The sequence below is a fragment of the Lampris incognitus genome, chromosome 2, assembly GCF_029633865.1.
Source record: "Lampris incognitus isolate fLamInc1 chromosome 2, fLamInc1.hap2, whole genome shotgun sequence".
Taxonomy (NCBI): domain Eukaryota; kingdom Metazoa; phylum Chordata; class Actinopteri; order Lampriformes; family Lampridae; genus Lampris; species Lampris incognitus.
In genome coordinates, this window is record NC_079212.1 from 144,274,981 (window position 1) to 144,301,848 (window position 26,868).

General features: G+C 45.8%; 1 protein-coding gene across 1 annotated transcript; it reads right to left on the reverse strand.

Moving 5' to 3' along the window:
• Positions 1–26,580, reverse strand: appl1 (adaptor protein, phosphotyrosine interaction, PH domain and leucine zipper containing 1). Its single transcript, XM_056272776.1, has 22 exons — positions 26,437–26,580; positions 22,723–22,821; positions 20,705–20,764; positions 20,180–20,251; positions 19,874–19,961; positions 19,283–19,324; positions 17,883–17,941; positions 17,600–17,746; positions 17,211–17,293; positions 16,970–17,131; positions 15,741–15,929; positions 15,087–15,129; positions 14,951–15,007; positions 10,837–10,928; positions 10,517–10,702; positions 10,307–10,359; positions 6,107–6,281; positions 5,937–5,973; positions 5,364–5,504; positions 5,212–5,262; positions 4,807–4,896; positions 1–2,165 (listed from the first exon to the last, which is right to left on the reverse strand). Exons 1-22 carry the CDS (start codon positions 26,488–26,490, stop codon positions 2,013–2,015), a joined length of 2,133 nt encoding a protein of 710 aa, XP_056128751.1. The 5' UTR covers positions 26,491–26,580; the 3' UTR covers positions 1–2,012.
• Positions 26,581–26,868: the final 288 nt, after the last annotated feature.

Sequence of the window (26,868 nt, forward strand, 5' to 3'; positions counted from 1 at the left end):
TTCTCATCACCGAAAAGCCTTTTCGTAAGTCATGACACTGCAACAGCAATCACCGATAGATATTTACAGCTACAAACATGATTATTTCTGGGGGGGGGGGGTTTCTTGCATTGAGGAGACAAAGTGCAGCTCCCGTGGCTGAAATATGAGAAAAATCACATCCTTCAACAGATTACAACAGCTAAAAGACCCTTCCCGCTGAAACCGAACCAAAAACACCAAGAATCAAAAGGCAATCCTTATTATTTTATACTCCCTTTACATTGTTAAATGGCTGCGACCTCTGACCTCTGTACTATTGTCTCTCGTTTTTATGGTATCTGAACGGCATCTCATTCTACAGTCACTCTGCCTGGACGTCTCTGGATGAGAGTTTGAGAAATGACTTCAGTGTGAATTAGACTAGCAATCAATGACTAGCGATCCCATGGTTGCAGCAAGCAGTTTTTGAGCAGCTAAGAAGAGCAACAAGTGGTCAAATGTTGATTCAGGTGTTGCCTGGGCAACAAGATGACCCTGCACTGATGCTGAGGTGGCACCATGACAACCATAGTAACCATGGTGGCCGTTGCCCTGTGTGCCTTTGAAGCCATGATACGAAGGCGACATTTGGGAACAAGTTTCTATCGATTAGCCGTGGTAACCATGGTAACCAAGGTGCCCGTTGCCCCGTGTGCCTTTGAACCCATGATACGAAAGCAACATTTGGGAACAACATTCTATCAATTTGCCGTGGTAACCATGGTAACCAAGATGGCCGTTGCCCCGTGTGCCTTTGAAGCCATGATACGAAAGCAACATTCTGGAACAACATTCTATCAATTAGCCACGGTAACCATGGTAACCAGGGTGGCCGTTGCCATGTGTGCCTTTGAAGCCATGACACAAAAGCAACATTTGGGGACAATATTCTACCAATTAGCCAAAGGGGGAGTAACTACGTTGGTAGTGAGTTTGGTATTGACTTCCATTTTTAAGTATTTTTGTGCAACAGAAACACACTGTACTTAATAATTCCCTTCAGCGATTTAGGATTAAAGTTAAACTCAAAAGTGGTGATTTTTTGATATCTATCATCCATATGGAGGTTTCTTGTTACCCCTCCCCCTCCAAAGCCGACGGTTCTACCCCCACGCCTCACATCCATACTTCAGAGAAAAGGGACTGCTGACTTAATTTCAGAGAACCATGGACCGACATTTAAAATAATCAATTTACAAAACAGACTAATTAGACCGTTAATTCAGATTATGGTCATTAAACCGATAGCAGATTTCAAACGGCCTCTTTACAGTTCGGGGGGGTCATACTGTTGGCAGGATATCCTACGTACATTTATATACAAACAGGACGCTTTCAGACAAACCATACCAAACCTCAACACACAGCAGGCTGGACTCCACAGCTCCCAGCGGCCGACACTGGGCCGCTCGCAGAGGAGAGTGAGCTGACGTGTGACGGGGCTGAAACACAACCTGGGGTCAGTAACGAGAGAAAAGTTAAAAATATACTTCCGGTCCGAACCGTCTCCTACACATCCTATTCTGCTGCTAGTCGTTAGAGCTTCTCTGCCGTGTCACTTCGTCGTCAGTAATTACAAAATAAGAAAATAACAAAAACTTGTTGGGGTTAATCTAGAATTTTGTTATTTTTCTGGATATCTGAGTCGATATAAAACAAAGGATTTTCACAGACGGCAGAGGAGGAGTCTGTGACCAGACATTCACCCTTTTCAACTGTTCACATGTCTCTTGTACTCCTCCTTAAAAGGAGGCGTGTTCATTTTACTCTCTATTGTCCGGTTAAGCAAGTCCGCTAAGGCTGCTAGCGTTTGGCTTTCCTCTGAACAGTCCACCGCGGAGGAAGCACATGTTCTCCATCACCAGGCGGCCCGGTGGGGGCAGGGTTTCCCCCTAAAATTATATAAAAATCTTTTCCCTTGACAGTAATGCTAACGTTCCACCCAACTAGGCTTCCCCGGGCAATGAAAACATGCATGCCAAGTTTGTTCGTTAGGCCTCCGACTCGCCCCTCTTCTTCCCCTCTTCCCCAGCATCGCTATCTTCTGATTGGCTGTTGCTAAGCACCAGGAACTGTCCATCAGAGGCCGGGGGGTTGACAGGGCGACTGGAGGCGGCGATGAGGCGACTCTGCTCCTCCAGATCCTGGAGTTCGGAGCAGATAGCAACTGTTAGAATTTTTATGTTATCACAAAAACACCGCGAGGTCTCAGCAGAGGATGCTTCATAGCACCCCCTGTACGCTGTGAAATAACCACGTCCCGTCTTTCCCTGTGTGTTCAAGGTCAAACATCACCTTCTCTATAGTCCAGCTGTCCCCTCGCTGAGGATAATGGATCCACCGCTCTGGCGCAAGTTTCATTCTCTCTACTGCAGAAGTTGTGATCTGAGCATGACTGAATGACCTTCCTAACTACTACTACTACTACTTTCAGCTGCTCCCGTTGGAGGTCACCACAGCGGATCATCCGTTTCCATCTCTTCCTGTCGTCTGCATCTTCCTCTGTCACACCAGCCACCTGCATGTCCTCCCTCACCACATCCATAAACCTGCTCTTTGGCCTTCCTCTTCTCCTCTTCCCTGGCAGCTCCATATTCAGCATCCTTCTCCCAATATACCCAGCATCTCTCCTCCACACATGTCCAAACCATCTCAATCTTGCCTCTCTTGCTTTGTCTCCAAACCGTCCAACCTGAGCTGTCCCTCTAATATACTCGTTCCTAATCCTGTCCTTCTTCATCACTCCCAATGAAAATCTTATCATCTTCATCTCTGCCACCTCCAGCTCCACCTCCTGTCTTTTCATCAGTGCCACTGTCTCCAGACCATACAACATAGCTGGTCTCACTACCATCTTGTAAACCTTCCCTTTCACTCTTGCTGGTACCCTTCTGTCACAAATCACTCCTGACACTCTTCTCCACCCACTCCACCCTGCCTGCAACTTTTTTCTTCACCTCTCTTCTGCACTCCCCGTTACTTTGGACAGTTGACCCGAAGTATTTAAACTCATATGCCTTCGTCACCTCTACTCCTTGTATCCTCACCATTCCACTGTCCTCCCTCTCATTCACGCATATCTATTCTGTCTTTCTCCTACTGACTTTCATTCCTCCTTCTCTCCAGTGCATACCTCCACCTCCCCAGGCTCTCCTCAACCTCTCGCTACAGATCACAATGTCATCCGCAAACATCATAGGCCATGGAGAATGACCTTCCTATGCTGTCCATTACTGCTTCTGTGCTGAGTGCTGATGGGAGTGTGGCTGTTTCATAACGAGACTTGTTTATCAGCAGACTGTTACTGTCTGCTGCATAACATGTTATAACATATGCTGTATAACGTGTTATAACATGTCATAACATATGTTAGGTTTCTGCATAACATGTAGTTACTGTGGAAAAACATCCTTTCACATGGCCAATAAACTGCCTGCCTATCTTTCTCTGTATCGACCATGTATGTATGTATGCAAGTATATATTTTTTTTGCGTACATACACTACCGTTCAAAAGTTTGGGATCACCCAAACAATTTTGTGTTTTCCATGAAAAGTCACACTTATTCACCACCATATGTTGTGAAATGAATAGAAAATAGAGTCAAGACATTGACAAGGTTAGAAATAATGATTTGTATTTGAAATAAGATTTTTTTTACATCAAACTTTGCTTTCGTCAAAGAATCCTCCATTTGCAGCAATTACAGCATTGCAGACCTTTGGCATTCTAGCTGTTAATTTGTTGAGGTAATCTGGAGAAATTGCACCCCACGCTTCCAGAAGCAGCTCCCACAAGTTGGATTGGTTGGATGGGCACTTCTTTGAGCAGATTGAGTTTCTGGAGCATCACATTTGTGGGGTCAATTAAACGCTCAAAATGGCCAGAAAAAGAGAACTTTCATCTGAAACTCGACAGTCTATTCTTGTTCTTAGAAATGAAGGCTATTCCATGCGAGAAATTGCTAAGAAATTGAAGATTTCCTACACCGGTGTGTACTACTCCCTTCAGAGGACAGCACAAACAGGCTCTAACAGGTACTATTTAATGAAGATGCCAGTTGGGGACCTGTGAGGCGTCTGTTTCTCAAACTAGAGACTCTAATGTACTTATCTTCTTGCTCAGTTGTGCAACGCGGCCTTCCACTTCTTTTTCTACTCTGGTTAGAGCCTGTTTGTGCTGTCCTCTGAAGGGAGTAGTACACACCGGTGTAGGAAATCTTCAATTTCTTAGCAATTTCTCGCATGGAATAGCCTTCATTTCTAAGAACAAGAATAGACTGTCGAGTTTCAGATGAAAGTTCTCTTTTTCTGGCCATTTTGAGCGTTTAATTGACCCCACAAATGTGATGCTCCTGAAACTCAATCTGCTCAAAGAAGTGCCCATCCAACCAATCCAACTTGTGGGAGCTGCTTCTGGAAGCGTGGGGTGCAATTTCTCCAGATTACCTCAACAAATTAACAGCTAGAATGCCAAAGGTCTGCAATGCTGTAATTGCTGCAAATGGAGGATTCTTTGACGAAAGCAAAGTTTGATGTAAAAAAAATCTTATTTCAAATACAAATCATTATTTCTAACCTTGTCAATGTCTTGACTCTATTTTCTATTCATTTCACAACATATGGTGGTGAATAAGTGTGACTTTTCATGGAAAACACAAAATTGTTTGGGTGATCCCAAACTTTTGAACGGTAGTGTATATACGCTTCTATCTATCTATCTATCTATCGATCTATCTACTGATCTGTTTGTGTGTTGTTTTGGGGAGGAAGTTTTAACGGTTACCTTCTCTATCTGCCTTTGTTTACTGAGCTCCTCCTCCTGTTTCTCTTTGGCTTTATCCTTCTCCTTCCTCCTCTCCACCTCCTGACGATCCTACACACACACACACACACACACACACACACACACACACACACACACACACACACACACACACACACACACACACACACACACACACACACACAGAAAGATCGACCAATAAGAAGCAGACAGACAGTGTGTATCTTAATGAAATGCAGTGTATCTTCTTGAAGACCGTTAGAAAGTGAGTGACAGGGAGAAGTGTATCTCGGAGTGTATGTTAACAGACACACACAGGGTGTAATGTATCTTATAGTATGTGACAGACAGACAGACAGGTTGCAGTGTATCTTATTAAGAGTGTGTGACAGCAGGTTGTCTCACCATCTCAGAGTGGAAGGCGATCTGCTTGGCCAGGCCCACACTGTCACAGATCTGTAACACACATTACAAGCCTATTAGACTACAGACAGATAAACAGACAGGCAGACAGATATACATATATGTATATATACAGAGAGAGACAGACAGACAACCTTTTCTCCATCATTGTTTGACTCAAATATGTAGCAGACAGCCCGGCTGTCGCCCCGTCCGACAGGCGCCAGCAGGACAAAACCAAACAGCCTCCTGTTCTCCTGATGGGATGCGCATAGCACTACACTGGACAGAGGGAACTGGGTTGGGGAAGGACGGGGAAAGGAAGGGGGGGGGAGAGGGAGAGGAAGTTAGAGGGAGTTAGAGGGGGAGAGAAAAAGAGGGAGAGAGAGGAGGGGGAGAAAGAGAGAGGGGGAGAGAGAAAGAACGGGAGAAAGAGGGAGAGAGACAGAGGGAGTTAGAGGGAGAGAGAAAAAGAGGGAGAGAGAGCACGAAAGAGAGGGAGCGAGAGAAAGAGGGAGAGAGAACAAGAGGGAGCGAGAGAGCGGAGGGAGAGAAAAAGAGAGGGAGAGAGAGGATAAAGTGAGTTTGAATTGTTAACAATTCTATTATTGCAAAAGAAGTGCAACTTAACCTCTATTAACCAGTGAGAGAGCAGGAGAGAAAGAGAGAAGAAGAGAGAGAGCGAGAGAGCGAGAAAGAGAGAGAGAGAGAAAGAGAGAGAGACCTACCCTGAGTCGAGTGATTTGTGTCTGAGGGTCAATGAGCCTGAAAATCAAAATCGAATCATCAAATCAGTATCACATTAAATCAGCTCCACTTCAATAAGCCACACACACACACACACACACACACACACGCACACACACACACACACACACACACACACACAGGTGTGTACTTAAGGCAGTCGCAGGTCACGAGCAGGTGTGACTCGGTCATTCGGAAGATGTTGTGGATGGCGCGAGCCGCCAGGATCTGTCTCATGGTTTCAGAGATCACCTCCGAGGACTCGGCACTCTTCACCTCCATGGAGCCCAAGAAACGCACAATGAACAGCTGGTGTAGGATGGAGTCTAGAGAGAGAAGTGAAATCCTCCTGTACACTCATCAAAAAATACTTTATATACACTGATGTGTTGACACTCAAGCAACAAACAATTCAACAGTTTCTCAGTTCAGAGTTCAATGATCCGATATTTCATCCGTGACATCTGGGATGAAATATATTCATCACGGACCAACCCAAAGAAAGGTGAATCAGTTCATCTGGACACAACGTTTATTGATAGAAACGTTTCATCACTCATCCAACTGACCTCTTCAGTCTCAACTGACTGCAGGTGTCCCCACCCTTATAAACAACACAGTGGCATAACGACCGAAAACAACGATCAGTTTAATATGCAAATTACTGTGACCATTAACTAGAGTTACAATGGCCATGTGTACTGTTTACAGAGGACTGGGGAATGTTTGCAATCACAGCATTGTAAGATGGTGACAGACGTACTCTTAGCCCCCCCAGTTCAGGGATGGTCGTTCCCTCTTCACATAGATGGCCTCTTTGACTTCCTGTTCAAACCAGCGTTCCTTGCCATCAAGGATGTGCATCTTCATCCTTGAAAGAGCGGCCACTGGTCTGTAGATGGTGCAGACTGTGTAGATGGTGTAGACTGGAGTCCTGATCTGATGTGTTAGCTCTTCTGTGTTGTGCCATCCTCTGTTTCCCCGATGTACAAGTCACGGCAATCCTCCTGGCACTTAACAGGGTACACTATATTGCTCTGTTTGTGCCGGGGGACCTGATCCTTGGGGTGGACCAACTTCTGGCGCAGTGTGTTTTGGGGTTTGAAAGCAACTGAGACGCGGCGTTTGGAAAATACATGTCCCAACTGTTCCGACACTCCCACCACATACAGAATCCCCACTGGTTTACAGTTAGACAGCTGTTGTCCTTCTCCTCTCTTGGATCGGCTGCTGCACTGTCTGGGCGTCTTCCTGGCTTTGACAAACGCCCAGTTAGGATGACCACACTTAACCAGGGCCTGTTTAATGTGGGGTTTCTCCCCTTCCCCGGACGCTGCGTCGGTGGGGACCTTGTCAGCTCGGTGGTCCGGCGTCCTGATGACTCCTAGTTTGTGCTCCAGTGGATGATGAGAGTCAAACCTTTAGTACTGATCAGTATGTGTTGGTTTACGGTAAACATCAACAATCAAATGTCCCCCATCACCAACTGTAATGTCACAGTGTAAGAAGACTAACCTGTCACATCCTCCCTGGTGAACTTGATGTGGTGTCCACAGAGTTAACGTGGTCGATGAAATGTACGTCCTGAGATTTAATTTTAATTTTGTGAAGAATCTGGGTGTGATCCTGGATGACCAACTGTTGTTCGCTGCAAAAGTTGCATCGGTCGCTCGCTCCTGCAGATTTCTCCTCTATAACATCAGGAGGATTCGCCCATTCCTCACCGACGACACGGCACAGGTGCTCATCCAGGCTCTGGTCGTCTCCCGGCTGAACTAGGGCAACGTCCCCCTTGCTGGTGCCCCGGCGTCGGCCATCAGACCTCTGGAGTTTGTTCAGAAAGCTGCAGCTTGTCTGGTGTTCAACCGCCCTAAGTTCTCCCACACAACTCCCCTTCTCATGTCCCTACACTGGCTCCCAGTAGCTGCTCGCATCCGGTTTAAGACTGGTGCTAGCCTACAGGGCAGTGAAAGGAACAGCGCCTTCCTATCTCCAGGCCATGGTCAAGCCCTACACCCCCGCCCGACCACTTCGCTCTGCTGCCTCGAGACACCTGGTTGCCCCGTCGCTCAGAGGCCCTTGCTGCCAATCGACCCGGTCACGGCTCTTTTCTGTCCTGGCCCGACAGTGGTGGGATGAACTCCCCACTGATGTCAGGACAGCGGAGTCGCTGCCCATCTTTCGGCGCAGGTTGAAAACTCAACTCGTCAAGAACTACTACCCTGTTAGTTGCTCTTAGCACTTATTGTATTCACTCATAAAAAAAAAAAATCTCTTTCTTGTGCTTTTACTTTAGCACTGATTTTGCTCTTACATGCTTGTTTAGATGCACTTATGACCTCTGATGACTAGTAGTTCTCCTGATTTCCTACGTTAAATGCACTTATTGTAAGTCGCTTTGGATAAAAGCGTCGGCTAAATGACTATAATGTAATGTAACCCAGGTGTAGTCCACAAATCTGAACCAATGGCTAGGTGGTGTCCCTGGATAGGACATCACAGCCTCTTTTCGACTTCCTCCACATACAACTTGTCCACTACAGGTGAGACTGGGGAGCCCATAGCGCTGTCACGCTTCTGTCTAGAGTACTGCCCCCTGAATGGGAAGTATGTGGATTGAAGACACCGCTTCGGGAGCAGACACACTTGACCAGTGTTAAGGGTGGTCTTATTGCTGAGGGTGGGGTCGTTTTGTAATTTCATATCGACTACCTCCACTGCTTCATCAACAGGAACGCACGTGAAGAGAGACGTAACATCATAAGAGACCATCATTTCATCCTCCTCCATAATGATGTCCCTCACCTTATCCACACAATCCATAGTGTTCTGAATGTGATGTTCAGTACGGCCTAACGGGTTAAGAACAGATGCCAGAAACTTAGAGATGTTACAGGTCACTGAGTTAATCATACTAACAATAGGCTGTAATGGCACATCCTGTTTATGTATCTTGGGTAAACCATACAGACTAGGTGTAGCGCCCCCTGGGTATAATCTGTGGTACAAAATTCTGTTAATAGCATTGTCCTGTTCTAACAGCTTCAGACAATCTATCACCTTTCACTAGTAACTGCTGCCCGGATCTTGTTTCAGGGGCTCATAAGTATTCATGTCGCTAAGAGTAGGGGGCGTAACAGTACACTTGTCACCATCTTACAATGCTGTGATGGCAACTACTCCCCAGTCCTCTGTGAATAGTACACATGATCATTGAAACTCTAGTTAACGGTCACGCCTATCTGCATATGAAACCGATCGTTGTTTTCGGTCATTATGCCACTGTATTGTTTATAAGGGCGCGGGGACACCTGCAGTCAGTTAAAGGCCGTGACACAACAGGACGATGGTCGGCCAATGCCGGGCCATCTGTGAGCGTCCGTGGCCCTAGTTTTTGCAGTGTGTCCTGCACCGTCGGCACTAGTCAGACCCCTGTCGGCAGCTTTTTGGCCGATTCAGCATGTTGAATCCGCGGTGAAGCCCGTCGGTGAGAGAGATCACTCTGATTGGCTGTTCAGCTTAACGAATCAGTGCACGAGATGAGAAACGGAAGTTACGAAAGCAAGCAAATGACCAAGTCAAGAGGCCACACACAGAAGGCTCTTCCCATTATTCGTCTTCATCTCACCTGAACATCTCAAGAAGTTTTCACAACAACATGGCAATCTGGAATCCTTTGCAACTTTTCATCAGACGTATTCTCCATGAGAAGCAGCTATATTACAACACCGTCTGTAGTGAGCGACAGCTGAGTGGAAATGGTAAGCAAACGCTGCTTTGTTTACGGTTTATATATCCGCAGTCCTAGGTCTTCCGGTTTAAAAATTTGAGTGATGAATATAGACTACCGCCACCTGCTGGTATGGGGAGTTACCTCCTCTCACGCAGGCGCAGAACGTACATACTAGTTGGCCGTTGGCTGTAGTCTTTGCGGTGTGTTCAAGTGCTACTTTTTGGCCCAGATGCAGGTGACGTGAGGCGACGCAACAGTTGGCCTTCGCCGCCGCTAGTTCTCTGATGTGGGTTTGGTGTGTCTGGGCCCTTAGACTGCAGAGGTCACTTAGATGAGCGATGAAATGTTCCTCTCAAAAACGTTGTGTCCAGATGAAATGATTCAACTTTGATTTTTTAACCGGGATCATAGAGCATAAAGACATGGACCAACCCATTAAACTCACTTGATGATTTGAGTGTTGTGACGTTAATAGGATAATACTACAATGAAAGACAGACATGTACAGACAGGGAGGTAGATGGACAAACCGAGAGGTCACACCAGACAGGTCAACAGACAGAGAGGCAAGCTGACAGGGAAAAGGAGGAGAAGACAGACAGAGCGACAGACAGGTACCTTCGCTGTCTTCTGAAGGAGTGTCTCCTGACTCTCCAAACGGATTACTCCTCCTGTACACACCAGAACAATTTAACAATACACTCCACACACATAAATATCGATATCTACATAGATGAGGGAATATCTACCTATCTATCTATCCATATGGATAAACAGGATCGATACACTCACTCCAACTCTCTCTATCACACATAAACACACGCCTACCTGCCAGTGGTTCCTGAGGTCTTGCTCTGCCCAGCATATTCCTCACTGACAGGGGATATGATGTCAAACTGGATGGGTGTGTCTGGAGCAACCAGGGCATCCAATGAGAGAGCAGAGAGGGCAGGCGATGTCTCTGAGCCTACTGAGCTAATGCTGCTTGTACGCCCTGCACGCCCCTTACTGTGACTAGAGAGAGAGAGAGAGAGAGAGAGAGAGAGAGAGAGAGAGAGAGAGAGAGAGAGAGAGAGAAAGAGAGAGATAGTTGGGTTAAGAAGGTAAAGAAACAACAACAGATGAGTGTTATCTAAACATGCACTTACGCAGAAGGTCTCATGCTCTCATGTCGCTGTTGAAAGGATGGGGATGGTGTCACGGCTTCCAGAGCTGATTGGTTGACTCTGGCTGCCAGCTCCTGCCAACGGGAAGATGGGAAAGCGAGCAGTGACCAATCGAGAGACTGTGATCATTTTAAATAGGAAGATGACGTAGAGGTAATTTTACATTGGGGGAGGGTGGATGAAAAACTATGAAATATTTCTGTTTCCTCATAACGCAGGTTACCACAGCATTAGTGCAGTGTGCTACCAAGTGCATTCCTAAATATATGAATACTGCACATCAGAGTACTGCTGCATGTAGATGTGCTTACTTGCAGATAAGATGCTCAGATATTTCAATAATCTTGGGTACTTAGATAATTTTCATTGTGTTTGTGTCCTTGGGTTTTTTATTTTGAACATCCCACCGAGTCCAATTACTTGTACTGTTTGTGCAAATTTACATGACTGTCAATAAATGTAAATGCCAATCAACACTCCACTAGAGGGTGACTTTTTTGTGATCATCCATTATCCACCTATCCATTAGCCAAACTGCTTATCCTGCTCTCAGGGTCGTGGGAATGCTGGAACCTATCCCAGCAGTCATTGGGGGGCAGGCAGGGAGACACCCTGGACAGGCCGCCAGGCCATCAAACAGGGCCGACATACACACACACACACACACACATTCACACCTAGGGACAATTTAGCACAGCCGATTCACCTGACCTACGTGTCTTTGGACTGTTGGAGGAAACCGAAGCCCCCGGAGGAAACGCACGCAGACACGGGGAGAACATGCAAACTCCACACAGAGGACGACCCAGGACGACCCCCAAGGTTGGACTACCCCGGGGCTGGAACCCAGGACCTTCTAGCTGTGAGGCGACCGCGCTAACCACTGTGCCACCATGCCGCTTTTTTTTTGATCAGTTGGTTCTATTGGATCGATTGAAACACAACTTTATTGAGCTTATCACTCTTCAGAGATAAGTTAAGTTGTGGATACAACTGTGATGCATCGATCCAAGTTATGAAGTACAGCAGAGAACCACGTCGCTGAAGTTCCTATAATCGCAGTAAAAAAAAAAAAAATCTCGAGGGTTGTATGGCTTTGATACAACAGTTGTCAAAATGTGTGTTCTGTCTGAGATGTTCTCTTCAAAGCAGTGGAAGTATAGAAGAATCAAAACCAGAAGAAAACAGGAAAGACCACAAACAAAATCCTTGATAATCCTTGATTACCAAAGTAGTTGGCACAGCAGCCAATAAACGCCCAGTTCACAGTGCATGATGGGAATTACCACCATGTCTGGAGGGTATTTTTGACCAATCAGTTTGGCTGACTGTTGTACAAGAAGGATCCAATCCTTGTAACCCCCAGCCTGACTGTACTCATCGTACACAAATGACTGCAGTTCCCACTCCCAGTCTGTTAGGTGCTTAAATTTGCTGATGACACCATTGTAGTGGGTTTGATCTCCAGCAATGATGAAACTGCGAAACAGAAGTGAGAATTCATCTCTGGTGGACTGGTGTAACGCAAACAACCTGGAATTAAATGTTTCTAAAAGAAAAAAAAAGAAAAAGGAATTAGTAGTGGATTTTCACAGGAGTCATGGGGACCACCTACATCACTGAAGTTCAACAAGTGGACAGGTACAATTTCCTGGGAGTGACAATCTCCTCCACCTTGACATGGGTAAAAACACCACTACTATTCTCAAGAAAGAACACCCGAGACTGTTCTTTTTAAGACAGCTGAGAAAATGTGGTATATCCAGGAATGGTATGGTGCAGTTTTATAGTGCAGCAGTGGAGAGCCTCCTTACCTACGCCATAACTGTGTGGTTTGGCAACATGTCAGCTGAGGACAAAGTGGTACGTACTGCATCCAAAATTACCGGATGTGGTCTCCCACCCCTAGCGGAAATCTATAAAGCCAGACTAAAAAAAGAAGGGTTGTAAAGGACCCCTCTTACCTGGCTTACGACCTTTTTAATTTCCTGCCTTCTCACAAAAGTATTAAGGCCAGAACATCCAGATTCCAAAACAGCACACATCCTGAAGCTGTGCACCTCTTAAACACCCTGAACCTAGCACTGGAGGCCGCTCGGTGAGTTTAAATAAATGTGCAGGTGTTTTTATTACTCACCTACACACCTGAACACTTTATCTACTGGGTCGTGAGATGTTGCCGCTGTTCCCCTACATGCGACAGTCTTTGGTTGTTTTTAGGTGTTGGATTTATTTTATTCTAATTTCTTTTCATGTTTTCATGATCATTTTATTCTATGGCTTGGATTTTATCTATTTATTTATCTTGCATTAATGTATTATGTGCTTTGTAAGTGAGTGATTCTGTGTTTCTCTGTGTTTAAGTGAGCTCACTAAAACAAACTGCAATCAATTCTGTTGATACTGCAATAAATTACTGAATTATGAAAAACCGCTTTCCCCTTTAGTTTAGCGCCCACTAGAGGAGTGACTCAGTACAGCGCAGACCTCCACCAGACTGACGTAGCTCCCCTTCTCCAGTGCTCAAACTTGGTGACAAACCCTTTTTTTTCGCCTACTGAAAGAAGGGAAATAAACACCCACACAGACAGAAAAACCGGTGGTTTTTTTCCTGCCATTATGAGACTTGCACAGCGCCCAAGTCGACTCAACAGGAAATATGAAAAAAGAAAACAGGAAGGTTTTTAATATGCTACACTCAAGCTAAGAAGATCTACCTAATAAAAACCTTTTGCCTTGCATGCGGACCCTCGCATGAAAGCAACCAAGTCTGACATGACATGACAGCGATCAGGCTATCATCACTTCAACCCAGCCACTGAGGACGCACAAGCCAGAGCATGCTTAGTGCCGGTCCCAAGCCCCGCTAAATGGGGAAGGTTGCATCAGGAAGGGCATCCGGAGGAAAAGCTTTGCCAAATCAAATATGGGTATCATTAATCTGATTTCCATACCAGCTCGGTCGAGGCTCGGGTTACCAACGACCGCCACCGGTACTGTTGGCCAGCAGGGTGCCGGTGGAAACTATGCTACTGTTGGGTGAAGGCAAATTTGTAATTTGTGATATTGGGCTATACGAATAAAATTGACTTGACTTGAAGGAGAAGGAGAGGGGGAGGGCATATCCAGAGGCAGCGGGAGAGGAACAAGGGTAAGAGTGTGGGGGTGAAAGTCAGAACTTTGAATGTTTTATCTTCTTCCCCTTTTTCCTTTTTCTCCCCAGTTGTACTCAGCCAAGTCGCTGCTCCACCCCCCTCTGCCGATCCGGGGAGGGCTGCAGACTACCACATGCCTCCTCCCATACACGTGGAGTCGCCAGCTGTGTCTTTTTACCTGACAGTGAGGAGTTTCACCAGGGGGATGTAGCACGTGGGAGGATCATGCTATTCCCCCCAGTTCCCCCTCCCCCCTGAACAGGCACCCCGACTGACCAGAGGAGGCGCTAGTGCAGCAACCAGGACAAATAACCACATCTGGTTTCCCACCCACAGACACAGCCAATTGTGTCTGTAGGGACGCCCGACCAAGCCGGAGGCAACACGGGGATTCGAGCTGGCGATCCCCGTGTTGGTAGGCAACGGAATAGACCGCTACGCCACCCGGACGCCCTCATACATAATGTTTTGACTCAACCGTAGATGTGAGTCACACATGCGCATAGCAACAGAAACAAAACATAGATCAGCCATGGGAGCTGTTTTATGTAACTACAGACAGGATTTCCAGCTATGTCTGTGATTAATCCTGCTATTGAAATGGTATTTTTATAACAGAGTTTTAACATTGGGGACTATGGCACTTCCGCATGGCAGAGAGTCGCGAATGCACATGGTTGACTCAGATCGGCAGGAACAGAAAGCAGCATTGGTCGAGCAAACCAGACAGCGAGAGGGAGCGGCGATAGCGAGAACAAACATTTTCGAAGGTTTTTAATCACTGCACCCACGAGAGGTTCTTCATCATAAACTCACAACTGCACAAAAAACTTTTAGGCTGATAGGTCCAGTAGTTTGCGAGGTTAGCCACTGACACACGACACACACAATACCCCCTCCAGGCTACCGACAGAAGAGCTTGTGGTTGAATCCAGACTGACCTCTGCGTTCTCACTGAGGTAGATCCTCTTGGAGATGTTGTTGATGGTGGAGATCCACTGACAGAGAATACCAGGGAAACAGGGTTAGTGGGAGACTCACTACAGACCGGACGCTTAACAGAGGAACATCTCTCACCTCTTCGCAGTCTCTACGGCTCTCCGCCTGCAGCGTGGCAACTCTGCCAAACACAATGAAAAGACACACACACACACACACACACAAACACACAACGCAACACACCGTTAATTCTAGTATACAGAGTCCTGCTGTAATTGATATACCATTGTGTTAGTATTTTAGTAATGCCAAGTGCTAGAAATGATCTTTTGTTGCAGCCACGTGTTATCAGGTGTGACTTACATCCTTTACAGTGTGATTTTAGTGGATGGGTGTGTGCCAGGTGGGGTGGAGGGCTATCAGTTACCAGTGCCACCACTGGCTATTCAACAACACACAAATGAGACACTACCGACTACAGGAAGGAGGAAGGATGTGGAAGGAAGGAAGAATATGAATATGTTAATAAGGACATTCAACTGTCAGTTTACAGTCAAGCAGTACTGCCACCATGAAAGAGTAAACGACTGACTCAGTTTCTCGTCTCTTCCTGATACTTCTTTCATTCTGCAATCTTTTTAGCTTTTCTGCAACAGGAAGACTAAATACCTGTACACACACCAACCGGCTGGATGACTGCTACGAGACGGCCTAACAGACTGACTGTATAACAATGCATTTGAATCAGGTGGTTTACTGGTTCAAGTAAACAGAGGATAAACTAAGTCTTACTTCTTTCCATCGAAGGAGGTGATCTGAAAGCAGAAGCGTCGGTCATCACAGTCGACGGCCATGACGGAGCAGTTATCGATATCCATGACCAGACCCCCCGCCACCTCGCCACGACTCTGGCTCATCAGGTTCCCCCCCTGCGTGAAGAAATACTGACGCTCCCACGAGGATGACACCAGCCCCGTTTTACTGAAAGACAAGACAGGGCAGCAGGCAGACAGACAGTTAGAACAGGGGCGAGACAGACACTTAAACAGACAGGCAAAACATTGATGCTTCCATGACGACAGGACCAGCTGTGTTTTACTGAGAGAGATACAGGGAGAAAGACAGATGTGCTGATAGACAGAAGATATACAGAAGGTTAAACGGAGAGCCATTTAGAAAGACACACTAACAGAAGGACAGACTGACCAGGTTCTAGGTGTAATATTTCTGCTTTCCTGAAGCATAACACGACTGGTAAATATAAGCAGAGATAGCTGAGTGGTGCTGATTGCAATAAAGCCCCAATTCCAGATTTCTACATTTAAAAACAAAGAAGCCGAGGGGCGTCCGGGTAGCATAGCGGTCTATCCCGTTGCCTACCGACACGAGGATCCCGGTTCGAATCCCCGTGTTCCCTCCGGCTTGGTCGGGCGTCCCTACAGACACAATTGGCCATGTCTGCGGGTGGGAAGCCGGATGTGGGTATGTGTCCTGGTCGCTGCACTAGCGCCTCCTCTGGTCAGTCGGGCGCCTGTTCAGGGGGGAGGGGGAACTTGGGGGAATAAAGTGATCCTCCCATGCACTATGTCCCCCCCAGCGAAACTCCTCACTGTCAAGTGAAAACAAGCGGCTGGTGACTCCACATGTATCGGAGGAGGCATGTGGTAGTCTGCAGCCCTCTCCGGATCGGCAGAAGGGGTGGAGCAGCGGCCGGGCAGCTCGGAAGAGTGGGGTGATTGGCCGGATACAATTGGGCAGAAAGGGGGGGGGGGGATCAACCGGACCGGCTGACTGGTCTTGTTGTTGACTTGACTCAACATTCAGTCCTCAGCAAACTAACTGAAGGCATTTGATGTTGAATTTCGACAAACAAGCAGCGCACCTGCTACCTCTCTTTTTGAATTGGTCTGTTTTGTCTAGTTTATTTATTGTCGTTATTCACCTCTCTGCACACTACAAGGTCAGGATTTCAGTACAATTACACACAAACAGAGACAAAGACAGCCAAGTGTGTGACATACTTGCGTGTATACAGGTAGCCCTGTTTGCGGGTAAGGTTTCGACAGACAGGGGTGTGGGCCGGGTCTGGGTCACACGGTGCATACAGGGGATCACATGACCTCTCAATCTGCTGAATGGTTTGCTGCATGGCGCCCACCTCTCCTTCCATCTCCCTACGCACACTAGACACACACACACACACACACTATAGAGACATACAAAAAAACATGTGTATATGTGTGTGTGTGTGTGTATTCTTACTTCTGGACACTGGTTCCAATGGTTCCCAGGAAATCCTCCCATTGTTGTGTTAAATTCTCTGAGCCCAACTTAAAGAAACTAATCTACACACACACAAACACACACACACAGACACACACACACACACGCACACACACACACACACACAGGAGAGTTACATACTTGTTGACAATGAAGTAGTTAATCACTTTGTAATTGCATTTTCATTTCAAAAAAGGAAAAGAGACTATTCATCACACAATAAGTGTGAGTGCATGTGTGTGTGTATGCATATCAGTCAGTTTGTGTTTCTGTCCCTTTGTGTGCCTGAGCCACAAAAGTCCTGAAGGCAGGACAGGACTGTCTTTGTGTTAGTATGTGTGTGTGTGTGTGCGTGAATATGTGAGTACCTGAGCCTGCATATACCCCAGCAGAGGCTCTAGCAGGGCAATCTTCTTCTTGTACTGTAGCGTGTTGAGGGAGCAGAAGTAGTGCATCATGGTCTGGTGCTGCTTCTTCCTGGAAGTATACACATCCTCCACCACCTCTGCCCTAACCTGGACACACACACACACACACACACACACACACACACACACACACACACACACACACACACACACAGATATGAGCATTATGGAAGAAAAGCGTGTTCTATTTTTCCACAAATGCGATCTTGGATGGGTCGGTCACCTTGTCGTTGTCCCTCCTCTTGGACAGACGGCTGTATCTGTTAATGGCCACGTCATGATCTGCAGACAGCCAGACCCACAAACACAAACACAGACACATAGAAACAAAGAAAGACAGACTCACAGACAGACATAAGAGGTCCCGATATTTATCTCATCTCCGTCTTTAACGCAGCTTGAAATGCAACGATACTGTCTGTGATGTTGGCCAATAACAACGTTTATTTGGACTTCATAACATTGAGTAACCTTGGGTGTGAACTTACACAAGGACAGTGAGGTTAAAGATCATTTTGTAAGCGTCTAAACATCCTATCCAATGGAAATATCAAACTCACAGGCATCACAACACTCTTGGTATCTCATTTTCAGGTTCTCTCGCCAGCATCTTTATTGTATTTCTGTGAGGACTCAGCTGCGACTTGACTTGCCTCTCAGCTGTGTAGAGTACAAGGCTGAGCAGAAGACTACAAGAACAAAAGAGGTGGGAGTCCTCCACCCAAACTCAGCTCTCCGGGACAGTACTGTACTGCCGACGTCATTTAAACTGCTGAGCCGAGACAAAACGCCACGATGCTTCACTGCATACTAATGGATGCTAACCTACGTTGCACTTTTTCCTTAAAAACAAGTTTTACTGGGGGCGTCCGGGTAGCATAGCGGTCTATTCCGTTGCCTACCAACACGGGGATCGCAGGTTTGAATCCCCGTATTACCTCCGGCTTGGTCGGGCGTCCCTAGACACAATTAGCCGTGTCTGTGAGTGGGAAGCCAGATCTGGCTATGTGTCCTGGTCGCTGCACTAGCACCTCCTCTGGTCAGTCGGGGTGCCTGTTCGGGGGAACTGGGGGGAACAGCATGATTCTCCCACGCGCTACGTCCCCCTGGTGAAACTCCCCACTGTTAGGTGAAAAAAGCGGCTAGCGACTCCATATGTGTCGGAGGAGGCACGTGGTAGTCTGCAGCCCTCCCCGAATCGGCAGAGGGGGTGGAGCAGCGACCGGGACGGCTCGGAAGAGTGGGGTAATTGGCCAGATACATTTGGGGAGGAAAAGGGGGGGGGGTCCAAAAAAAAAGTTTTGTTCATTTTGTTCTAACTTATGTATTAATCGTATACATCCTACACTAGTTTGCTATGTGTGTAATCAGAGTACCTCTTTGAGTATACATCCACTACTCCTTGACTATTTCATCCATTTGGCACCAACAACGTTTTTTCCTGTGGAGATTTTTCTCATCCACATTGAGAGTGTAAGGATTGTGAGTGTTGTCAGTACAGAATGTAGTAGTGATTGTGAAGCCCTCCGGGACTGAAATGTGATTTAGGGCTACACAAACAAATCTGACTTGACTTAACTAACCTGGGAGGGGGATCAGTGTGGCTGTCGGTTAAAAACTCACCATCACTGGAAATCTGAAAGACCTCCTTTAGAGTCAGGATCTCTGGAGAGAGAGAGAGAGAAAGAGACAGAGAGAGAGAGAGAGAGAGAGAGAGAGAGAGAGGGAAACCATATTGTGGAAGCAGAAGACAATGAGGGAAGAGAGCGAGTGACAAAAGACAAACATGACAGAGATGGAGAGAAAGAAAGATATAGGAGAAATAGAGTGACAGCAGACAGACAGAGAGGGAGAGAGAGCAGACAGAGAAACAGTGTTAGCTGTAACAACAGTTAGCTAGCTGACCTGCATCGTGTTAGCATGTCAGGGTGGAGTCTGAGCCTCTCTCCAGCACTGGCCTCTTTCTCTTCTTTTGCGCAGCATGAAGGAGGTGTGTAGAGTGTTGTGTGTTCTTCACAGCACAGATATTAGCATGTTTTTAGTAGCCAGCATGTCTCTGGAAATTACAAATATTTAATTTTATTATCAGAGCCCCGTGACCTAAACTATTTTTCTAGCAGAAGCCACGCTAAGCTGTTCCCAGAAGCCTCTGCTTAGCTTTTGGTGTCCGCGTGTGTGTCCATGTGTGTGTCTGTGTCCGTGTGTGTGTCCTACCCTTGAGGTCTCTCTCTTTAAACTGAGTGATTGGAAACATCATGGCATCTGCCAGCTGGGTGGACAGGACAGCATGACAGGAACTCAACTGGAGAGAGAGACAGAGACAGAGAGAGCGACAGAGAGACAAGAGACAGAGAAACAAGAGATGGAAAGAGATGCTGAATTCACTTTGACATACTCTCTGGTGACTGGTTCACCTCTTGGGTAGTAAACCCCACCCATCTGGTGCCTATAGCGAGTTAAAACAAGCTATACAGTCTTTGTAGATGAAGCAGCTCTTAGAGGCGGAGTGTTCTCTCTCACCTCATCAATGACTTTGGAAAACTGCTGCAGAGTCGAGCTCATCACCTCATCGTCACCCCCTAGAGGAAAACGCTGGGAACACAACAACAACAGTCAGGTCAACCTCAATGTGAGTAGCTCTGCTTTCAAACAATACTTGAGTTACTCAGATAATCCTGTTGAAATTGTCGCTTACTTAAATCTGTACGGTCAGAGGTCACATGATTAAACCCAATAACCTGCATTTACAGGACAGCTGGGTTATTCAATTTAGAAAGAACTGAGGATCCACACGCAGTCCCAAGCTTTCTAAACATCTGATGGAAAATGCTCGATTATAAAAGATATCTATGTTTGATGGAAAAACGTCTTCACCACTGATGGAAAATGCTACTAAAATGTATCCCCACAAAAGACTGGTAGGATGAAACGAGCGTAATAATTTTATCTCTCAAACCGGCTCGTAGAGATGACGAACGCAGCAGCCACAGCCAACATTAGCTTTAAGTTAGCGGTAAGTTTTAGTTTAGGGTTAGTGTGACCTACCTGTTTGTCGTATTCTTTGAGCAGTCTGGAGGTCAGGTGGGTCGCGGCACTCAGCTCATTCTGAAAGAAAAAAAAGACAATTAATCTATCGACTGAAAAATGCCAGCTTGTGTTGAGTACAGTCGCCTCATGAAAAATTGTCTGTGGCTAAACCTCTGGATGGGATGAAAACTCCTATCAATAACCAATTATGTACAAGTATTCCTGTATGTCCTGCCTAATACTTCCACACCATTGGTTATTTACATTGCAGTAACCTGTTTAAACTGTCAGGGTGTACGTGGGCGACAGCTGTCTATTTGCCTTTAATAACCCTGTTGTGAGTATGCATTTGTTTATGGGCTGTGTATTTATGGGCTGTGTGCAGGGTTCGAAATTCGTTGTTTTTAGGGCAAGGCAACTTTGCCTTGGATGATGCCTACTTTTACCAGGGCACCAAAGGCAACTGAGAAATCCAAGCCCACAACACCACTGCGCAAATAAATACCACAAGAAAATATTACAAGATTGACTTCAGAGGTTTCTTGAAAAAGTTTTACAACTAAAGTTGTAATAAATTCCACATATACAAACATGTGAAAGATTTGTCAGTAAAGGATTATACCAGACCCGCACCACCTCACACACAATAATATTTGAACACGCGTGCGCATACACATCAATTTTGGACCAAAATTTACATCATATCCCTACCAATTACTCTGCTGCTTACTTTAAGTGCATTGTCACAATGTCCTAAACCTACACACACCTATCAGGAGTTAACTCCTCAGACAGGGAAGGAGGGAGAGAGGAAGCACGAGAGAGAGAGACTCTGACTTTTAAAACTTTTGATCTTTATTTCAACCAATCAACAGTTTGCTTGCAAGAGAGAGAGGGAGAGGGGAGAGAAAGAGAGAGGGAGAGGGAGAGAGAGGGACAGGGAGAGAGACAGAGAGTGAGAGAGGGAGAGGCAGAGAGAGGGGGGGAAGGGGGGGAGATTAATGGCCGGAGATCAATGCGTGCAGTTAATTGGGCTGTCACTTTTTTTTATTCCAACTTGAAATTATTGAATACGTTTAATGCACACCAATATTCCTATATTAATAGGTAGTGTTCAGATTGAATCATGTAAATGTAACGGTCAGATGGTCATTGGTTGACAAATGGAGCTTTGCTTATCGTTATTAATGCCAGCAGACTACATTTCAAATTTTTATAAGGACGTGGATTTTTTTCCCTTCAGATACGGAGAGTGGTGCCATATCGACATTGGGCATGATAAACGCTTGCTAGCTAGCCAACATAGCGATATAGCTAGCTAAACACACCATATTATGGTAGCTATGTGGTATTTGCAACTGTCTGTTGCGTTTTAAATACTTCCCAATAAATTGCTAGTTTGGTTGGCTAGCTAGCAGCATATAGCAGTTGGAGAGATAACAAAAGCAATAAGGCAAGGGAATTACAGCGTGAAAACACATTTGGAGGAGGTAACGTTATACAGGAATATTTGCGGAGGCTGAGTTTATTCAGACCATGTATCAGTTTATTCGGAATACAGGCTTAAGAACCCGAATATGGACCCAATATAGTCACATGTTATGATTGATCGGAATATGGTAACGTTATGCATGCAACTTATCTTCAAACTCACCTGTTAGAGCTGCTTAGATAGCTAGCTAACGTAACGTTAGACCATGCGTTACACCCTACACCGCCGCTTGCCAGCCCAGCGGTGGCGCTAGGCAATCGTAAATGAGCGCACAGGGTCAGGGTTTGCGAGTGACGTAGATGAAACGGGAGGAACGTGGGGGCACTTTCGCACAGAGAGACAGACGGCAGAAAACTGGCTTGAAACCGGTTACAATGAGGAAAACAACCGCTACGAAGGGCACAGCGGCAACGCTGCCTTTACAACTAGTGCATTTTACAAGGGCATTAATGCTAAATGGGAGGGCTTCCACGGCAACTGCTGTGGATGCCGTGGGAAATTTCGAATGCTGGCTGTATGTGTGTGTGTGTGTGTGTGTGTATACCTGAGCATCATAGATTCGTTGCATGGCCTGGTAGAGCTGGGTGGAGTAGCTGGAGATGGCTGCAGCATCTTCTTCAAACACACCCAGCAGAGAACGTGTCTAAACACACACACACACACACACACCAGATGCAAAACATACAACACAATTTACATATTCTCTTGTGAACCTGCCAAAGTCCAGGTCATAGCCTTATCTATGTAAATAGTCATGTGGCTACCAATACTAGGCGAGTCCAGCTGCTTTCCATCCAACACCTCACACAATAGCGTTCTGTTGTAATACTGCCTGTTGTACTGTTATCTGCTGTTACAGGGAAGAGCAGTAGGCTATTCTAACGCCATGTGTAAACAGACAGCGTAGAAAATAGAGATAAAGAACAGTGTTCCCTCTGTGTTCTTTCAGAAGAGACACTTAACATCAACAAAAACACTTCCAACAAGAGTATTTATCCATCCATCCGCCCAAACACCCAACATTAAATAAAAGTGAAATTTTACCCTAATCAAGTCCATTTTATTTGAGTAACTCAACATAAAAAATTACAAATTTGCCTCAAGGGGCTTTACAGCAACACAACATCCTGTCCTTAGACCCTCGCATCGGCTAAGGAACAACTCCCTAAAAAAAAATATATATATAAACTTTAACAGGGAGAAAAAATAGGAAGAAACCTTAGGGAGAGCAACAGAGGAGGGATCTCTCCCCCGGGATGGACAACATGCAATGGATGTTGTGTTTACACAATTTACAGAATATAACACTGAAAGAGGATAACAGAGTCATAAAATAATTATATATATATATACAGTGCATCCGGAAAGTATTCACACCCCTTCACTTTCCCCACATTTTGTTATGTTACAGCCTTATTCCAAAATGGATTAAATTCCTTTTTTTTCTCATCAATCTACATACAATACCCCATAATGACAAAGTGAAAAAGGTTTTGTAGAAATTTTTGCAAATTTATTAAAAATAAAAAACTGAAATATTGCATGTACATAAGTATTCACACCCTTTGCTATGACACTCAAAATTGAGCTCAGGTTCATCCTGTTTCCACTGATCATCCTTGAGATGTTTCTACATCTTGATTGGAATCCACCCGTAGTAAATTCAATGGATTGGACATGATTTGGAAAGGCACACACCTGTCTGTATAAGGTCCCACTGTTGACAGTGCATGTCAGAGCAGAAACCAAGCCATGAAGTCAAAGGAATTGTCTGTGGACCTCCGAGACAGGATTGTATCGAGGCACAGATCTGGGGAAGGGTACAAAAAAAGTTCTACAGCTTTGAAGGTCCCGAAGAGCCCAGTGGTCTCCGTCATTCGTAAATGGAAGAAGTTTGGATCCACCAGGACTCTTCCTAGAGCTGGCCGCCCAGCCAAACTGAGCAATCGGGGGAGAAGGGCCTTGGTCAGGGAGGTGACCAAGAACCCGATGGTCACTCTGACAGAGCTCCTCTGTGGAGATGGGAGAACCTTCCAGAAGGACAACCATCTCTGCAGCACTCCACCAATCAGGGCTTTATGGTAGAGTGGCCAGACGGAAGCCTCTGCTCAGTAAAAGGCACATGACAGCCCGCTCGGAGTTTGCCAGAAAGCACCTAAAGGACTCTCAGACCATGAGAAACAAGATTCTCTGGTCTGATGAAACCAAGATTGAACTCTTTGGCCTGAATGCCAAACGCCACGTCTGGAGGAAACCAGGCACCTCTCATCACCTTTCTAATACCATCCCTACAGTGAAGCATGGTGGTGGCAGCATCATGCTGTGGGGATGTTCTTCAGCGGCAGGAACTGGGAGTCTAGTCAGGATCGAGGGAAAGATTAATGGAGCAAAGTACAGAGAGATCCTTGATGAAAACCTGCTCCAGAGTGCTCAGGACCTCAGACTGGGGCGAAGGTTTACCTTTCAACACAACAACAACCGTAAGCACACAGCCAAGACAACGAAGGAGTGGCTTCAGGACAAGTCTGTGAATGTCCTTGAGTGGCTCAGCCAGAGCCCAGACTTGAACCCCATTTAACATCTCTGGAAAGACCCGAAAATAGCTGTGCAGCGACGCTCCCCATCTAACCATACAGAGCTCGAGAGGATCTGCAGAGAAGAATGGGAGAAATACCCCAAATATAGGTGTGCCAAGCTTGTAGCTTCATACCCAAGAAGACTTGAGGCTGTAATCGCTGCCAAGGGTGCCTCACCCAAGTACTGAGTAAAGGGTGTGAATACTTATGTACATGCAATATTTCAGTTTTTTATTTCTAATACATTTGCAAAAATTTCTACAAAACCTTTTTCGCTTTGTCATTATGGGGTATTGTGTGTAGATTGATGAGAGAAAAAAAAAGGGAATTTAATCCATTTTGGAATAAGGCTGTAACATAACAAAATGTGGGGAAAGTGAAGGGGTGTGAATACTTTCCGGATGCACTGTATATATATATATGTGTATGTGTGTGTGTGTGTGTGTTATGTATGTATATATATATATATATGTGTGTGTGTCTGTATATTTACGGATACAGGAAAAAAGATTTTAATACATTGCAGTACAGGCCTGTTTCGTGCGCCTCGCACTCATCAGCTGCTAACGTTTTATATATATATATATATATATATATATATATATATATATATATATATATATATATATAGAGCCGTCCATCCATCCATCCATTATCCAAACTGCTTATCCTGCTCTCAGGGTCGCGGGGAAGCTGGAGCCTATCCCAGCAGTCATTGGGCAGCAGCCAGGGAGACACCCTGGACAGGCTGCCAATAAATATATATACATATATATATATATATATATATATATATATATATATATATATATATATACACAATAATATTAAAAAATCCTTCTAGATAGATACTTCATTGACATCCAACGTAACATTTCAAATAATGGTGGTCTGGTAACAGGCATTTTGTTGCATCGTGGTGCAACGTCATAAATGAGGAGTTGTGCAGAGGAGCCTTCAGATCACTGAGATAAACGAGTTACCACTACTACTATAAGACACTTGCGTGGGTAAAAGCGTCGCTGGCGACCTGACAATTTCAGACGCGACTTGAGCGCTCAGTCACACATACCGAGAGGAGAACTAGCCGGCTGGCTGCTTTGGCTAAGGAAATAGCTTGTCCAGGTCCATTCATGAGGGACTCGGCAGTGGGTGCGACAGCGTGCCCGATTCTGACCCCTGAGAGCAGGTGAGCGATGCGGACGCCAAGGGCTAAAGGACGCTCAGGCTGCACAGCTATCCCCCCCCCAGAGCATCCCAGTCACTCAGACGTCACGTCTGTAGCACGTCTCGTGCACAATCACACAACGCAGTGCGCTTTACATTAAGGGACACAGACTGAAAAGGTAAGAATAAAGCAGGCAGTCTATATAAATAAACACAAAGTGGGGGAAAAATTCAGACAGCGATAAAATAAAGAATAGAAAACGATAGCAAAACTGGATGACGTGACTCTAAATAGAAGTGATTAAATAAGAAAAAACAGACAGTGCCCACGAATGACAGCTCCAGTAAGATAAATGGGCAGTTCCGGGTAGTTCTGTCTGTCAGCAGTTAGCATAAACTGGTTAGCATCGGTCTCCGCTGGCCAGCAGCGGGCTATGCTAGCATAGCCGTCGGGGGCTATCTGGCGTTAGCACGGCGGCTAGCAGCGACTTAACAAAGCGTTGTTGTACTCTTACCTGAGGGCTGTCCTCCAACGTCTCGTCTATCGGTAGCTTCTCTATGCCCGGCATGGCTTCCTACTACCGTATTAATAACGGGCGCCTATCGATAGCTAAAATATTAAACGATTTTTTTTTTTTACTGATGATTCTCGCTCCAGATTTTTTTTCTTCTTCTACACCAATCCACAACAACCCAAAACCAGGTCTTCCCACGATCACGTGTCCCGCCTCCACCGGGCACGGATTGGAGGAGAGGAAAAACTTCCCTGGACTTGATTGGTTTCCCGGTTAAAGGCAAACGACGCCATCTTGGCTCTCATCGGGGGGGGTCGCCCTTTTCATAGCGTCCGAAGCGGCGTAGAGCCACAATGGCGGCAACGTTCAGTCGATTACCGCGGTAGACAAGATCGGACGTCAAGGTTTCGATTCGGGTTTCGATTCGGGTCA

Coding starts and splice junctions, on each gene's coding strand:
- appl1 (XM_056272776.1), bottom strand. CDS start 26,490: ATGCCGGGCATAGAGAAGCTACCGATAGACGAGACGTTGGAGGACAGC. Junction 17,942..19,282: donor CTTTCAGATTTCCAGTGATG/GTGAGTTTTTAA, acceptor GGCTGTCTGCAG/ATCATGACGTGGCCATTAAC. Junction 15,008..15,086: donor GCCGTAGAGACTGCGAAGAG/GTGAGAGATGTT, acceptor ATTCTCTGTCAG/TGGATCTCCACCATCAACAA.